The 17,854-nt window shown below is 38.0% G+C and overlaps 3 protein-coding genes across 5 annotated transcripts; 1 reads left to right on the top strand and 2 right to left on the bottom strand.

Annotated features, from left to right (window-relative positions):
- Positions 1-121: 121 nt before the first annotated feature.
- mrps10 (mitochondrial ribosomal protein S10) lies at positions 122-2,940 on the top strand. Its single transcript, XM_074684788.1, has 7 exons — positions 122-268; positions 469-521; positions 602-671; positions 1,790-1,929; positions 2,032-2,140; positions 2,451-2,540; positions 2,639-2,940. The coding sequence occupies exons 1-7, from the start codon at positions 197-199 to the stop codon at positions 2,717-2,719; spliced, it is 615 nt and encodes a 204-aa protein (XP_074540889.1). The 5' UTR covers positions 122-196; the 3' UTR covers positions 2,720-2,940.
- Positions 2,941-4,030: 1,090 nt separating this feature from the next.
- Positions 4,031-14,496, bottom strand: LOC141802280 (uncharacterized). Of its 3 annotated transcripts, XM_074685818.1 has the most exons (7): positions 14,295-14,496; positions 10,842-10,930; positions 10,607-10,759; positions 9,291-9,437; positions 9,066-9,206; positions 4,814-4,936; positions 4,034-4,744 (listed from the first exon to the last, which is right to left on the bottom strand). In XM_074685818.1, exons 2-6 carry the CDS (start codon positions 10,928-10,930, stop codon positions 4,837-4,839), a joined length of 630 nt encoding a protein of 209 aa, XP_074541919.1. In that variant the 5' UTR covers positions 14,295-14,496; the 3' UTR covers positions 4,034-4,744; positions 4,814-4,836. The 3 variants fall into 3 exon arrangements, with proteins under 3 accessions (XP_074541921.1, XP_074541919.1, XP_074541920.1); XM_074685820.1 differs by having other exon boundaries at positions 4,031-4,936; positions 14,295-14,373; XM_074685819.1 differs by lacking the exons at positions 4,034-4,744; positions 4,814-4,936 and adding an exon at positions 7,541-8,533.
- An 880-nt stretch (positions 14,497-15,376) lies between these two features.
- Positions 15,377-15,819, bottom strand: msgn1 (mesogenin 1). Its single transcript, XM_074685835.1, has one exon. The coding sequence runs from the start codon at positions 15,809-15,811 to the stop codon at positions 15,386-15,388; it is 426 nt and encodes a 141-aa protein (XP_074541936.1). The 5' UTR covers positions 15,812-15,819; the 3' UTR covers positions 15,377-15,385.
- Between the last annotated feature and the right edge of the window lie 2,035 nt (positions 15,820-17,854).

Genomic DNA, 17,854 nt, shown 5'->3' on the forward strand with positions numbered 1-17,854 from the left:
AGCCATATTCTAAGATAAAAGTCGAAACTTGGAGTTACAAAAGTCAGAATTGTGACATATTTACATGATTACGAAACAATATTTGTATTTAATTCATGAAATACTGATCAAAAACATCGATCATTTAACCTCCAGGACACACGGGGGCAGCATTGTCTCTTTTAACTCCTCCTGATTTCCACCTTCTCAGAAAAACATGGCTGCCTCCATGTACCTCAGACGTGAATTATGCTCTCTGGCAAGGATATTCAACGAAATCTCACATTCGGTAAATTATCAAACGCATTTTTCCTATTTTTGGGCAACATACACTAACGGTTTACCAACATGGCGGCTAAAAATAGAACATGTGTCACGTATTTGTTAGAAAACTTACTGTCCCGGTGGCTGAATGCAGCTGTAGCACGATGGTTGTTTTGTAAATGTCATTTCTGAATGTTTACATATTCTATTAACACTCATTTTCAGGGATTGAGAGTTTTGGGTGCTGGTTCAGCTCACCGGAAATGCAGTATTATCAGGTAGGAAACGGCCTCTTCCTCTGGAATTATAATTGTCTGTTAAAATGATTCTGCTAAGTGTTATTCATCTTTCTCTGCAGGCCACATCTCCCAGTGACAGCCAGCACTTCCTTCCACACAGCATCAGTGTTTTTATCTGCACCTTCATCAGTAAGTACACACATAATCTACTATCTTACTGCTTTTTTTCTTCAAGTGCTCACAGTTGCACCTTTAATTTACGCCTAAACTTCCTCCAGCTAAACAAAGATAAAACTGAGGTTGTTGTTTTTGGAGCCAAATCAGAGAGAGTCAAAGTCAGTGAGCAGCTCCAGATGTTACAGTTAAAAACCACTGACCATGCCAGAAACCTGGGTGTTGTCATGGACTCAGATCTGAATTTTAACAAACACATTAAGACAGTTACAAAGTCGGCCTGCTATCACTTAAAGAATGTGTCCAGGATTAAAGGACTGATGAGTCAGCAGGACCTGGAAAAACTGGTCCATGCTTTTATCTTCAGTAGGCTTGATTACTGTAACAGCGTCTTTACAGGTCTCCCTAAAAAATCAGTCAGACAGCTGCAGCTGGTTCAGAACGCTGCTGCTCGAGTCCTCACAAAGACCAAGAAAGTGGATCACATCAGTCCAGTTCTGAGGTCTTTACACCGGCTTCCTGTTTGTCAGAGGATAGAGTTTAAAACACTCCTGTTGGTTTACAAAGCTCTGAATGGACTAGGGCCAAAATACATCAGTGATCTTTTGATCCCATATGAACCACCAAGACCACTTAGGTCTTCTGGATCAGGTCTGCTTTCAGTCCCCAGAGTCAGAACTACACATGGAGAGGCAGCATTCAGCTTCTATGCTCCAAATATCTGGAACAAGCTGCCAGAAAATATCAGGTCTGCTGAAACTCTGAGCTCATTTAAATCCAGGTTGAAGACCCACTTTTTTACAGCTGCCTTTTATTAGAGCATTTTAACAAATCATTTTAATATATTGTCTTTAATTTTGCACTGCAAATTTTATCTTTAAATCTGTTTTTATCTTATAATCTGTTTTTCAAATCTGTTTTAAAATCTATTTTAATCTTTTGTTTGTTTGTTTGTCTTTTGTTGTTTGTTTTATTGTATCTTTTTAATTGATCTCATTTTTAATTGAATTTTAATTGTTTTCTATAATTTGTTCTGCCTGTAAAGCACTTTGAATTGCATTGCTGAAATGTGCTATAGAAATAAACTTGCCTTGCCTTGCCTTACGTGTTGGATTACATTTGTTTCCTGGCAGATTACTGTCACAGAGGAGCCAGATACACTGTTTCAGAGAGTGTCACTGCTGGTCAAAGGTCATGACAAAGCTGTGTTGGACAGCTATGAGTTCTTCGCCACAATGGCCGCTGAAGAACTGGGCATCAACATCAACAAAGTGTGAGTATTTATTGTATAAAGCTGCTTTTTAACTGCACAAAAATCACTAACATGTCATAAAGACAAGTTTTAAGCAATTGTTCTTGAATTTCTCTTCTATAGATATGAACCTACCAAAGACATTGACAGGCTTACAGTCTTAAAGTCAGTTCATATCTTCAAGAAGCACAGAGTCCAGTATGAGATGAGGACGCACTACCGCTGCATTGAGGTACCAAGACTTCAAATGTATCTTATTATATTTTTTGTTATCATATTTTAACAGCAAAGAAATTGGTTTGTGCCTTTAAAATATTTGATCTCTTCTGCATGATTTTGTCTGTGCCCCTGCTAAATTTCATCACGCTACAACACACTATAGGTTAAAAGATATAAAACCTCAAAACTTCCTTTGTATACAAGTTTTTTTAATGGGTGTAAAAATAATTTGGGGACGAAATCCAAATTAAAAAAAACTTAACCATGTTGAATCACCTGTGGTTTGTGTTTTCTGGGTCATGATTCTTGTCCTTGTTTTCCAGCTGTCTCATTTAACGGGCTCCACGGTGCAGGTTTACCTGGAATACATTCAGAGGAACCTCCCTGAAGGTGTAGCCATGGAGGTGACAAAGGTAAGCGTCAGACATACACTAGCAACAGTCCAACCATCTGATGATGATGTTTCTGTATTTATGTGTCATTGATTGACTTTGTCTCTCTTTTACATCAGACTGCCATAGAGAAGGTTCCAGATCACATCCTTAAACCCATGTGGGAGGACAACCCTGTTGAGGACAAGCCCAGTCAGTGATCACCTGTCCCTAAGCCTAACCCTGCAATATTTAAATATGGCTAACTCTGACTCATAACCAGCTAAACATTTTGAATTCAACATCATCAAATGAATCTTTCAACACCACAAAAAAAATGTTGATCTTGGATAACTTTTGTTAGCATGTAACGGTGTGTGACTTTTTTATTTTGAGTTTTTTTTGATGTTGTTGTTTTTTCAATAAACAAATACCACATTCAGCGCTCACTCTGACTAATCTTCTTCTTTGTTATCCAGCCAAGGTCAAAGTTCCTCTGCTAAAAACTGGTCAGAGCAAATATAGGTTTGTCATCAGTCGAGAAAAGTTTCACACAGGACACAAAAACACATTTTTTCTTTGATAAAATCACTTTTATTGAAGAATTAGTTCATAAACATGACTCAGCACGTCAGAAATGATTGGTCTCCTGCTTGATGGAAAAAGTGTTGAGGTTAGTGTAATGACTGGAAACAAACTCCTGTCTTCTGTAGGGATTCTTGTTTTTTTTAGGTCTTTGTTTATATCAGGACTCACACAATAAGATGTGTCACCGCACCGCACTGAGTCTTCAAATTAATCATTTAGCTTACCACAGTTTTTCGCATCCATCCTAACAACCAGTTCTTTGTCAAACTGACTGTGCTCCTACCACATTAAGTTAGTAATCATTATACTTTTATTCTGAATTCATCACATTTTCTTTTGTTTTTGTTTGTGTAATGCAGGCCAGAGAGTGTCTCACAGGTTAAAAAATATATATCTATTTTAATTCTACAAATGTTAGATAAATTAGAATTATAGAACATCCAATACTAAAAATACGCCTTTGTTAGTCATTTCAACTTATTGCACAGGAGATCACTGAATTATCTAAGTCTTACCCATAGATTGCCTTTACTTCATTTGAGCGATTTTTCCTCATCTCACCTGGATTTAAGTCATTCAGGAGCCAGAAAATCTACTTTATCTTCACAATAGAGACTATAAAGTGTATAAAATTCTATAGATAGTTGAAATTTAAGAGAAAATAGTCTATAAAGGGAGTTCTTCGAATTCATGAGATTGTACATTTAATGTCTCAGTTTTAAATTTTTGATAAAATTGCAACAATTTTAAAAAGTATTGAAACTTACAAAATTTGCAAAAAATATTCAAAATAAAAAAACAAAATAAACTTTTAAAAACTCAAAATTAAAAAATAATTAAAATGTTAATTTGCAAAAAAAAAAAAAGAAATTCAAAAAAGATTTTTTTTGCAATTTTAGAAATGTGCAAAATGTGCTTTTTTTTATTTAAAAAAAATTGACAATATTTAAAAAAAAAATTGCTATTTAAAAAAAAAAAGAAATGTGAAATTCAAAAAATGTCCCCAAATTCAAACAACTTAGAAATTGCAATTATTTTTTGAATTTTTGAAATAATACTTGAATTTGATAACACATTGGTTATACACTAGCTTAACTCAGCATTTTTCTGGCTCCACAATGAGGCACCTCTGACGGGGATACTCTGTATATATTCTATATATGATCTATATTCAATCTTTGGTCTCACCCACTAAAACATTGACTTAAATTTTTCTCTAGTATTACAAAAAAAAAGGCGAAAACTGGTCAAACTGTGGGTTACTTTGAGCAGCAGTATCTTGCGTTTTGCTACCTCAAATAAATTTCTTTCCAGATAATATAAGTTGGCCTTTCAGCTCCTACAATAAAAGGTTTTTAAGTTCTCTAGCCCAGCTTCAAGCGGACTTTCAGACACCAATCCTGAAACCTAAGATTCCGAAATGAGTTCAGAAATTCTTCGTATTAACTTTTACAGCTTTGCTTTCTCCCTTATCAGTACAAAAATACTGATTCATAGATCTTTTCTAAATTGTTCCTGATCATTCTTTTCACAGCCTGAAGACTTACCGTCTGCTCTGATTAATATGACACTTACTGTAAAAACACTGGATGTAAGTAAAGGATCAGAGTACCGTACCATCTTACCTCGTGGTCCTCTGTCTCTCAGCGGCGTCCGTCCTGAAAGAGAGAATCTCCAGGAGTCAGAGAGGAAGGGGTTGAGGGATTAAGACACAAGAGGAGGCTCACCTTTTCCAGTGGAGCGCCGGCCCTCAGGCGTCTGTCACCGCCACTGGTGAAGGAGGGGAGAGATGTGAGGGAGGAGGACCTGGGCTCCTGGGGCCTGGGAGGTTAACTGTACTGTGTGCCCCCCTTCAGGAGACAACAACAGTCAGTCTGTTACAATCAGCCAGAGACGGGACAGAACAAGAAGGGACTGCAGAGTGAGACGGCTGCAAAATGAGGAGAGAGTGCTGAAGAGGAGGAGACAGAGGAGGAGAGGGCGACAGCTGTCTGAGGCAAGTTCATGTCAGAGGAGAGCTGGGAGTCTGCAGCCATGTGTGAGTGGTCTGCAGAGCCTTTGGACAGTGATCTGTTTGTGCAAGACGTACAGAAAACATCCATCACAGCCTCTTTGAGCCACTCAGCGTTAGCGTTTCAGCATTTCTTTTTTTAGAGATATATCAATATTTTTACTGATCAGGGTTTCTACAGCTTTAAGTTAAGACTTTTTAGACTTTTTAGACTTTTTAATTCCATTTTAAATTAAATTAAAGACAATAAACACAAATGGAAAAACACCACATCATTAACACATGATTAGGGACAACTAATCGAGTCCCAGCTGCTCATGATGTTACCATGAGAGTCACTCTGTTAAATTAATTAAAATTAAATAAATACATTTTTTCATCTATTTGAAGATTTGGGATTATTTTTAATCATACTACCATTTGGTAAATTTTTTAAAGACTTTTAAGATTATTTTTAAGGCCATCTAAGGCCTTGTTTTTAGTTTCATGAATCCAATGCCTTTTATGGCTTTTTAAGGATCTGCCAATACTGATTATCAGTAGTTAAGGAAGCCAATAACAAATATCTGGGCCAATATTCATTTGCAGTAAGAATGAAAATATCAAATTTAATTTCTTATCAGCCGCCAGATTAATAACAAAAGGCTGATCTGCTTCAAAATGCTAAATATCAGCGCTGATCATCGGTTTATCCCTGTTTTTTTTTTAAACCTAGTACAGAATGAAGTAAGTTTGTAACAACTCTTTCTTGCAATATATCTAATAATGCTTGAACACCTGCTTATTTCTTTTTAAATGGAGCCATATTTGTAAGGAACATGCGTTTATGGGATGAGCAGCAGAGCGGAAGATGTTGGTTGCTCCAATGAAAAATCTGTTGAATCTTCTCTGCTGATGCCAAACAGCTCATCCTGCTGTTGACTTCTTTTTGATGACGCAAAAATTCAACAAGCGTCAATCAGGTATTGATAATAAGAAGAAACTGACTGGCCCAGCTGATGGTTTAAATGTGTTTACATTTCATTACAAGTAGCACCTTTGGTGACCAAATTTGAATTTATTTTATCAAATCAACTTTTCATAGTTCTTGTTTGTCTCATTTGTACAGTAAGAAAAACAACTTAAAAACTGCTAAAAGGAAGATCTGTTTTAAATGTGACTGCAGCGCCACCTTCTGGCCCAGAGTCGAACACACCCTGTTGTAAAGATGTGACTTTCAACGTCAGTAGCCGTCCATATGTAGTGCTATCGGCAGCCAGACGTGTCTGTAATGTGTAACGTTAGTGAATCCTGGTTATGTCCTGTCAGTCATCTACCAATCAGAGCTAACGTAACCTCACTCTTCATTTCATTGATAGACTCTCAAGTTTGAACAGACCACTGCAGAATAACTGCTGACTGTGGGTTGGAATCAACATTAGCACAAACAGATTAGCCCTTTTAGCCGTTAGCTCGTGCTCTATCTCTCTCCTGTTTCTCTTTCTTCTGCTCTTCTGTCCTTTTTCTGTCTGACAGTTACGCTCCATAGAGTGATGTCATAGAGACTCTGATGTGCCATAAATAAATCCAGGAAGCTACGAAGAAGCTGCTAAGTAGCCTTCTGAAATTACCTATATTGGTATATATTGATAATTTAATTTTAAAGTGTGGATTAGGATCAGGGAGATATCTAGAAGGGAGACTTTTTCGAACTCCTCATAGCCCCTTACAGTGAAGCCTTTTGGTGTCTGACAAAGTGTGTAAAATACTAATAAGACACTTGAAAATGACAATAACAGGAGCAGAGTTATAAAGTGAAGGTAAAAGAAGCTAAATGGATTCATAAAGTCTGAAAACCCAGAAGCTAAACTGTTTAAATTTGAGTCAACTTGATTTAAATTTTCCTCCAATGGTGCCATGATGATTGTACTCCAGTGTGTTTGATAAGTCTTGGCTGCTTCAATGTGATAAAACTTTACTCAAGTTTATATAAAAAATACATAAAACTTGGATAAATAGTAAAAGTCTCCCAGAAAATACTTTAAATTACTGATGTAAATATTAAAATAAGCAGAAAGTTGTGGTTGTATCAGGGTGTTTATCCGTTGCAGATGATGTCCTCCTTTTAGACATGCTACCACTCAACAAAGGCATCTTTTGGTAAAATGTGATGAAAGCCAAATCCAAAAATCAATTTTTACTGTCTTTTAGCTTTTTTTCAGCCCTCAGCAAAACTACAAAAGTAATTCATCCATATCCACCCAGTAGTGCATATTTTGGGGCTCCTGGTCCCCTCCTCTTTAAACTGAAGGTGTGCATCACATGAGCTAATGTTCACTTTAACAGATATAAAAAATAAAGCACCTTAATGTGCCGTTAATTACAGACATTCTCAGACTTTGTGAATGAACAGAAAAAGAGAAGCTGAGTTTTTCTTTCTTTGTTTTATTTTCTTTCTCCACGACTACGTCACGTCTCGACGGTTTTCATAAAACACATTCACAGGTTCACAAAAAGTTATGTTAATTACAGTGAATCGAGTTTTTAAACACTTCAAACAAAATGTAACACAGGAAAGAGGAGTTTCTTATCCTTAACTGAAGCAAATACTCATGAAATTTGCTTTTTTTGATAAAAAAAAAAGATACTAGATATATTTCAGTATGCTATCCATTAATAATGCCTTTTCCTTTATGTCGTTACACAAAAGATTGCTGTAGACAAACATGAATGTTCCAAACAGCAGGACTCATAACTTAAAATAGCTGCACAATAACTATATATATTTATATTTATATAATATAAAATTAAATATTCATGAATACTTGACCAGTGGAATATTAATTTTCTCCTGAAAATGTGTCAAACAAGCTTTTCTGCACTGCTTGGTGAGGTTATGATACATAAGTCTTTCAGAGTAACAAAAGGAAAGATTAAAGAGGTGAATTAAACGATAACAGTGGTGCTTGAGGGCTGTTTGCACCCAACTTTAAATATGCACTGTCACCCATTTGGACTGTTGTTAAGAAGAATCAGGAACAGTTTAAGGCTCACAGGGTGACTTCAACAAGAACCACAGAACAGTTAATGAACTTTGACAAATAGTTCCCCCCATGTCAAATAGTTCCTACAGTACCAACAGTATTTTTACATATGTAACAGAATGTGAGGATGCCTTTTACATTGTTAAAAGTTGGTTCTTCTCTCATTTTCACATTATTTCTCAGCCAGTAGACAGTATAGAGAAGCAGACATTTGGCCACAGAGTAAATACTCAGATGCTTAGGGCATTCCTTTCACTGCACCGTTTTGACGCCCCCTCTACGTTAACGAGGGCTTTGGTAATTGTTTTTAGGGCAGGCTGTGTTAATAGCGGCGGCCACCAGGGGGCCCTGGCCACCTCTGGCCTCTGCCAGGTGGGGGGTGAGGCGGAGGAGAGACCGGTCCATTGTGGTAGCTGTGTAAAAGGATAAAATCACACATTGGATTTCTTGGCTTTGGCCACTAGGGGGCACACTCTGATCAGAGCAGCTGAAGTATCTACTCCCTCTCACTCACAGGTATCTTTGAAAACACAGTAACGTCTTCACATGTCATCATTTCATGCACTATTTAACCCTCTGCAGTCAGTGTAATGGAGACTAATTTGTGAGTAAATCTTTGACTCAACATTTGTTTCACTAAGACAAACTTTTAGGAGCTAAACTCGTTCCTCTGGGACGGAAAAGGAGAGGAGACATTAACGTGAAGGAGGTCAAGCTACAAAGAGGCTTAGGAGGAAAGGGGCAGAGAGGACCGGACGTGGCGTCACAGTTTGCTGTGTTTGTGTCAGATTTGGAGGAATGAGCCGTGTCAGCACGTCCAAACAGCTTAGCATAAGGATTTCAATCCTTTCAGGGATATTAGAAGTGTGCGAGGAAAGTGCCGAGGCATCGTGACGTGCAAAGCTTAGGGTTGATATTAAAATTCAGAAAAAAAAGAGGACTCACCCTCTGGGGCCGCAGGGCCGGAAGTGAGGTCCAGGAGGTCCAGGGGGCCCAGGAGGGGGCGGCATGCCACGGCCTCGAGGGTGTGGCGGACGCCCTCTGAACCTGGGATGGCCTGGAGGAGGGGGTGGAGGGGGTCCGTGCCTGGAGAGCCACAGAAATACAAAACAGTTTTTGTTTGTTTTGACTGAGAAGAAACATGCATCCAGTTGAGTTTTTGATGGTTACCTTGGCATAGGTGGGAACGGGCCCCTTAGGTGCATGGGGGGTGGTGGGGGTGGGGGTGGAGGGGGAGGTAGAGGGCCCATGCCCATCGGTCTACCCCTTCCTCGATGACCTCGGAGGTCTGGGTAAGGTCGCATCCTCCGCATTCCTCTGAAAGGCAAGAGAGGAGATTTCACAAAAAAAGAAGCTGAGTGTTTGAAGAATAGGTTTGTTTTTTTGCTTCAGCTTGTCTGCTTAATAGGAGAAAAGTTTTTTAGCTAAAAAATCATCAGGAACATATGAAAAAAAAAAAAAACTCAATTCTGGGCTTAGATCTGTGCCACTGGAGCCAAACTGTCAGACAGAAAAAGGACAGAAGAGCAGAAGAAAGAGAAACAGGAGAGAGATAGAGCACGAGCTAAAGGCTAAAAGGGCTAATCTGTTTGTGCTAATGTTGACTCCAACCCACAGTCAGCAGTTATTCTGCAGTGGTCTGTTCAAACTTGAGAGTCTATCAATAAAATGAAGAGTGAGGTTACGTTAGCTCTGATTGGTAGATGACTGGGAGGACATAGCTAACCAGGATTTACTAACGTTACACATTACAGGCATGTTTCAGAGCAACGGGCTGCCGATAGCGCTACATATGGACGGCTATTAAACTACTGTACAAACTGACAGTTAGCTTGTTGTCATGTTAGCCTACAGATACGCCGTAGCACCAGGCTGCCAATAGCATTACATATGGCCGTCTACCAACAAACAGTACAAACTTAAAACATTAGCTTGTCGTCACATTTCAGTCCAACATAATGGTGCAATCCATTTGTCCTGGGAAGTCAGAATTTCTGACTTCTGATTGGGAAGCACATTCTTTTTATTTTTGACTTTTCTGACTAGTGTTTGTAGCACTAAATCGGCTGTATAAAAAGTATTATTCAATGTTTTCATACAGAAATACTGCTGTTATGGCACATTTTTCCAACTTGGCAACTGAAAAGCTTAAACCCGGAGATGACATCATCATCAACAAAGAAACTTTTTTATCAAAACAAACACATTTCTGGTTAAAAGTTACGTCTTTAAAACAGTGTTTGTGGGACGCCGGGCCAGAGGGTGGCGCTGCCATGTAAATACATATGAAGTTAAACACAGTTTCAAGACAGATAATTTGGTTTCAAAACACCAAATTCGATTCCAGATCATGCTTTTTAAATTCAAAACATCAATTCAAACTCAGTTTCCAGTGGCACAAATCTCAGGGTCGTTAATGTTCTGCTCTCATGCTGTCACTGTAATTACAATAAGTTCATGTGGAGTTTCAGTTTTTCAGTTTTTACCTCATGGGCGCAAATCCATTCATCGGCCCGTGTTTGAAGCGACCCCTCTCATGCCCAGGTGGACCGAACCCTTTTATCATGCCACGCATCCCTCCACGCATCCCACCTCGACTCATCCGACCGCCTCGGCCACGGCCTTTAAACCCTCGACCCCTGAGGAGACAAATAACAACAGTAAGGAAAACTGAAACGTCAGGCGTTGACGTTGAAGACTAAGAGGATCAAGAAGACCAACCTTGCTTTGTTATCAAGAACTGGTTTCTCTGAATCATCCTTTGAAGGTTTTGAAGTTTCTGTCATCTTTTCTTCTGTGTCTGCATCCATCTGTGAACAGAGACAGGAAACTTTAAATTTCAGTGAAAACAACACGAGAGAAATCTGACTGCTTGGGAAGAACCTCTAAGAGCAAAACATTTTCCAAATGTTTCAGTAAAAACTAAACAGAAGGGTGAAAACTGGGCACAGTGTCCTCATTCCAAGAGATTTACCTGATTTAGTGGATTAACACCTGATGAAACACATTTGTGTTTCCATAACGTGCCCCTTCGAGGCGTCCTGAGCCGATCTTTGAAACATGAAACCTGTGTGTTGAATTCCCAGCGTTGCTCTAACCCAGGGAGTGTCAGGCTGTGTGCATGTGTTACACTGGAGCATATGACCGGTTTGAGGATTAGCACAGACAACTGGAAGCTGATCGTGGGGGAAATATTAAGAGTTCCTCAGCTCAGATGGCGGCTGTAAAATGCTGCAGCTGTGAGACGTGTGTGAGTGTTTTTATGTGTTCTTGAAAAGAAGAGAGAAGGAGATGATGGGGGCCTGAATACTTAGGTCAATACCCCTTTAAATTAATATTTCACCATCCATTATTCAAGCAATGATGAATTTTAAAGTGGGTCATTTGAGTTACATTTCATTTAATATAGAAAGAAAACAGGTTTAATCATTTATTTATCAAAAAATGAAAATTATGTGTTGGAATTGGCAGTTTTTGTGTTGTCTGATTTCTCAAATGTAAAGTTTGCTCTTCAAAATCAACACTACAAAACATATTTCTGTTTATTATTCACTTTGTGTGTGCCTGAGAAATCTGTGTCGACTGTGTTACCCATTGAAAAAAAACTATAAATCAGCAATGGTTTGCTCCAAAGGCACATGACCCAAATCCTTGAACCAAAACCTTGAAGAAAGTGTGTCATGTTTCAGCTCCTCCTCATCAATATTTCATCAGAATGATTGTCTGTACATGGGGCGCATTAACTGTTCATCAACTGTGTTACCAACATTTTCTGCTCTTCTTACTATAGATGTTATAAAATTATAAATTGTTTGTTGCTAGGTGCCGTTCTGTTGGCTATGGCTGCCTGTTGCAGCAGCTTTGTCTTCTTTGTCCGTTTCTTGAATTTTTTTTTGTCTCATTTTCATAATCTTTCTATTTAGAGTGGGCCATTACTTTATTTGGCTCATTTGTTGGTCATGGACACCAAACTTTTTGTGTCTTCAGTGATATTTTTACTACTTTTTCTCCTGTGTTTGTCTGGAGATCCTACATGTAGCCATGACTGCACTGTTTACATTTGAAATCAGCTGTTAGCAGCCTGTAGCATGTAAATGCTAACTGGTGCAAGGCCGGATGTTTCCCACAAGGTGAGGAGAAGGAGGTGAGGACGATGTACTGGTTCTCAGGTGTGAGCTAAGAAGTGACGACATGGACCTGTCCTTCCATCCATTGTTATTGGGACCGTAAGATCTATCTCCAATAAGATGGACGAGCTAGCTGTGCTAACACAGCAACAGAAGGAATACCAGGAGGCAGACTAGCATCATGCTATTCACAGACATGGCTAACAGAGCTAACATCAGATACCAACACCACATTGGAAGAGCTTCACCTGCTGTGAGCAGACAGGATCCAGGAGACAGAGACTGAACAGACTGCTGAAGAAGCTCAGTCCTGGACCCTGTGGAGGTGGAGGCTGGCTGACTGGACAATGATGGACAAGCTGTCAGCATCTATTTTCTTATGGAGCTTTTTACACTTTCTATACACTTTCTTACCTTTGTTTTCTTGATTGCTGCTGTGGCTTCAAATTCTTCGTACTTGTTACAATGACAATAAAGGTCTATTCTATTCTAAATAATAATGCACGATATTGGATTTTTGCCGATATCCGATATGCCGATATATCGAAACCCCTTTTGGCCGATACCGATAATCACAAGTTTGTTTTTTTTCACTGTACAGAAAGCTAAGTCTATCCTGGAATTTATATGTTACTCTTATTGTGACGGTCTTATTTGTTTAAGAAACACATAAAACAAGACAAAAAAACATTTGATTTCACCATAAATAAGAAATGTATTATTTTTTCAAACTCAAGACATTCAGTATTGAAATACAGAAAAATAATTTCTTTAGATCACATGAACTTTAAATGTACAATGCATTTTTAAACATAACCAAGTTGCATTTGATTATTTTAGAGCTACTGTAACAACCTGGTGACAGACACAGAGCTCTGCAGTGCAAATAAATGAAGTGCTACATTTTATTTAAGGAGCTTATTTTTCAGATGGAAAATAATAATAATCCTAACTGAATAGCACCTTATCGGCTGTGCATATTGGCAGAAATTTTCATATCTGCCGATACCAATAAACGTGTTTTTAAGCTTTTATCAGCCGATACCGATATTGTGCCGATAATATCGTGCATCCCTAATAATAAGGGATATAAATGTTGAGTAGAATTCAGTATAATATGGATTTATGTTAAGGAAATAATCACAACTTTTGTCCATAACCCAGTTGACAAAATAATGCACCAATTTTTTTGTTATAAATGAAATATCTAAGAATTCATTAGCGCTTTAGCTAACAAATTACTGAATTTAGTACATTCCAGGTGTATACATTGCAAACGAATAGCATATGAAGCAAAAAAAATTAATAAATAAAAACATTTTAACCCACTTGTTTGAATACCTGAAATGTTCCCCTGGCTATAGAATCACTCATAAAGGTGAGCTGAATTATTTAACGTTACCTGTAGTAATGTAGTCATCCTATAAAGGAGTTAATCTTGTTTATTGATGGTTTACAAGGCTTTAGTGTGTTGATAGCGGCTGGTAGATCAGGATGTGTGTATGTAGGGTGTTCTGACTGTAAACTCGTGTCTAATACTTACATTTCCCTCCACTTTGACATATATATACCATCACAATGTTGTTTTTAATAAAGCCTGCAGAGCCAAAGGCACGCCGAGCGTCATGGAAACATTTTTATCCTTATCCTGGGAGGATGAGTGGAGATGTGTTAGCTCCTACCTGGACTAACAGAGAGGCCCAGAGTAATAAACGTGCTTCAATTCACTCATAATACTGTTAAATTTTTGGAGGCTAACGTTAGACAAAGCTAGCTTTGGGTGTTATGATGCTAAAAGGGCTTCGTCTAATTCCTGGAATGTACATCTTAGCAGGCGTGACAGAGCGGGTGTTATTTATGTCCACGACACTCGCTTGCACAATACATCACAACACTACTACACAACACATCCAACGTTTGATTATAAGCTCTTTTTATCAAAAAATACCGGTTTAAACAGGCGTGTACTAAAGTGTGGCTCCCACATAAAAGGGGCGTTTCTGTGATAAGCAAACGGTTGGTGAAAAGCAGCGACGAGGATACTCACTTCACTTCGTGGTTCACGCGAGGTAGATTCAAAAAGGATATAGCTTTCTAATTTTGCTAAGAAAATAAAAAATATATTTAAAAAATATTAGTATACAAAATTTCTGCCAAGCTTGTTCTGCTCCTTCGCGTTTTGAAATGGCGGCTTCTTCAGACTACACTCTCAACCCAGGTTGGGATTTCTTTGTGAGGATAACAGAGCGTGGAAGTCCCGCCCTTCTTGTGGAATTCTGGTCTCTGATTGGCTGCTTTTGCTTTCGCTGAACCGGTTTCCTGAATTGTGGCTTTTTGATTGGTTAGAAATGGTGACGTACTGTTCCAATTGTGCTGCTCAGCCTGAAGACGGTTCATTGGGTAAGTAGGCCACAAGTTCAACACATAAGAATGCTAATTACCCATTAAACACATTAAGTGTGTTTGTGAACAAGACCTAGATTTGCTACAATATAGTGTAAATTATTTTTTTTTTCAATGAAACTTTATTTTAAAAAATATTGTATTTTATTATTTTTCAGAAAGTAAAAGTAAAATAAAAAGATCAGCTATATAATAGTTTCAAATCTCTACACTTTCAAAAGGGTTGTTCAGACTCTTAGTTGTCAGAAACAATGTAAAGGAATTTTTGGTGTATCTTAGCTTTCTGTATTGGGTAGTGCAACCCTATTTTATGCAAACCAATTTTATTTTGTAACTTTTTGCTTACACTATTTTGAAGGGTAATAAAATCTCATTTAAGCCTATGACACATGACCTACAAATTGAATAAATGAAACTTTGGCAGGATTTTTTTTTATAAGAAAGGTTATATTTCATACACACCAAGGTAACAAGAGCAAAATACACATATAAACAAACAACAACAAACTATTTCAAACATTTAACTCATATCCTCCATAAGGCAGCTTCATATACAGAAATAAATGCCAAGTGCCCGTCAAAAACAATATTTACATCATGTGGAGGGCAAAGAAAAATGTAAAACAACAAAAAATAAATGAATGATTAAGTTATTTTAGAGATGTTGCACAAAGATGTTGTTTGACACAATCACATGTCGAGATTCGATGCGTAAAAGTGGTCCATGTGCGCTCTTTACGCACGGCTCAGGATGTCTGACAGCTGGTTGATGTATTCAATAGTGTATTTGAGGGTTTGTATTTTGGTCAGCGGCTGGCCCCTCTTGCTGTAGTCCGGCGGCAGGTAGTCCCGGAGCTGGTGCAGGGCCTCTGCGAGACTCCTCATCCGCATCTTCTCCCTCTCGCTGGCTTTCATGCGCCTTTTGGTGGACATCTTCGGTTTGCCCTGCCTCTGCGCAGCCGGCTTCCGCCTCGAAAAGCCGTAAGGGAAGTCGCTGATCTCCTGAAGCCCGGTGGAGTAGCACGTCTCCGGTGAGGAGCACATGGAGTCCATGGAGGACTCCGGCGACGCGGACTGAAGCAAGTCCCGATCTTCTCCAAACGCGCTCTCGTCAGTCTTCCACTGTGAAAGAAGCTTATCCGTGATGCAGTCCAGGTCCATGGTGGAGATCTCCCAGGACACCCAGCGGTGGGAGACGGACAGAGTGTGTGGAGGTGATCCCAGCCGAAGCGTTTTTATACAGAAGCAGATCTCCGGAGGTTTATGGGTTCACAGCTCAGGCGAAAAAAAGTTCAAAGAAATCCTCAAGTGCCAAAATGCGACCTTCCCGAGGGACGTCGTTCGTTATCACTGGGGTGTGAATAAGGCTAAATAGACGGATAATGTGATAGAAAGAAAAATGATTAGATTCCTTCTGTGAGGGATCAGTCTTTAAAGTCTGCACGGCGACAATTGTCAGTTTGATGTGATGTGTCTAATGAAGGATTGAGAGGATGCTGCTTCACCTGGGAGCTTCACACGTCTCTGCCAAGTCAGGCCTGCGTGTGTCCGCAGTCTGGGAGTCACAGAGTGGAAACTGTAGACTGTTTTAGTTGGAAACAACTTTTTTTGTTGATTTGTTGTTTGATTTATATTGGAGTGAAAAAAAATCTAATGAAATAATGGACATTGGAGACTAAGTGGGCTTTGCCGGACATAGATTGACTTGTGACTTTTTGACCTTTTTAAATAAGTTTATAAATTAATAAATTACTAAATAAATTCATTAATAAATCAGAAAAATTAAGAAATAAATAGATAAATAAATAAATAAATCAGAAAAATAAATAAATAACTAGACAGATAAATAAATAGGAAAAATAAAGAAATAAATAGAAAAACAAAGAAATAAAAAAATATGAAAAATAAAGAAATAAATAAGAAACAAAAATTAATAAATAGATAAATAAGAAACATTAATAAATACATAAGAAACATAAATAAATAAATGAATAAATAAGAGAAATAAGAGAAATAAATAAATGAGAAAAATAAATGAATAAATATAGATAGATATATTGATTTATTTTTTTCCTTTATTTGTTTTTGGTGGGATTTGTACAACTAGTAAAAAATTTAATAAATACATGAGTTAAAAAAAAAAAAAACACTGAATGGAAAAAAAAATATTTAAGTGGTTAATTTAGTATGGACTTGAGTATTGGACCAGAAAACAAGAGTTAAAAAAAAAACTATAGAAAAAAATGAATTAAATTCAAATACAAGCACAAAACAAAAAAAATCAGAAGAAATTTTCTTGATGCCCTCATTGTTTAACTTTCTTTCTTTTTATATTTGGACATTTTTTCTTATAATTTGGTTTTCTAAAATGAATAGGAAAAGCCCTTTTTATCACTGTTTTAGATGTTTTTTTTTCTAATTTAATCTAGTTTTATAAAAAATATTTTGTACAATGGACCTATGTAAATCTCAACATGTCAGGATTTTTTTTTTTTTTTTTTCTTCTTGGATGTATTTTTAGTCACTTGTTTTTCTTAAAAAATTATTAAATAAAAAGTTAAGAAAAACAACGAAAAAACACTGATTAATAAAGACGATTTGATTTTCTGCAGCCTTGTCTGATTCCACTTTGATTTATTTTGATGAAGAGTTTCCCTTCCACTTTGTTTGGAAGATAAAAAGGGAACAGGCTGATTTGTCAGGGATAGAGCGGCTTATTCGTCCAGACAAACTGGGTTTAATAAGATTGAGGAGGCAGCAGTAGGACTGAGTTGTTATTTGGGCAGAGGATGCAGCTGTCACCAAGCTCCTGCCAGACCTTTCATGTCTGAAAAGGTGTGTAAGGCCTCACTCATGATCAAGGGGAGCAACACTGGCAGGTTGTAAACCCGACAGCTCCGCGTCCTCTCTGTGTGTCCCGCTCAGACCCAGAGCTGGCTCTCTATCTGTGTGTGTGTGTGTGTGTGTGTGTGTGTGTGTGTGTGTGTGTGTGTGTGTGAAGTGAGCCTGTCACACAGCGACGGGATAAAACGAGCACATGTGCTTTAAAGCAGCGTTTAATACTGAAAACAGAGCTAATCCACAACCTCATCCCCTGATTTGCATAAGCTGATCTTTACAGGGTCAACACAGCAGGTTTGGAAAGGACACCTGTGTGTTTGAACAATATCCTGTTAGAAGTGTAAGTACTGTCTTTAAATCTAC

Source organism: Halichoeres trimaculatus, unplaced genomic scaffold (genome assembly GCF_033239565.1).
Source record: "Halichoeres trimaculatus isolate MK-OKI-2021-1 unplaced genomic scaffold, fHalTri1.1 fHalTri1_scaffold_13, whole genome shotgun sequence".
Lineage (NCBI taxonomy): Eukaryota > Metazoa > Chordata > Actinopteri > Labriformes > Labridae > Halichoeres > Halichoeres trimaculatus.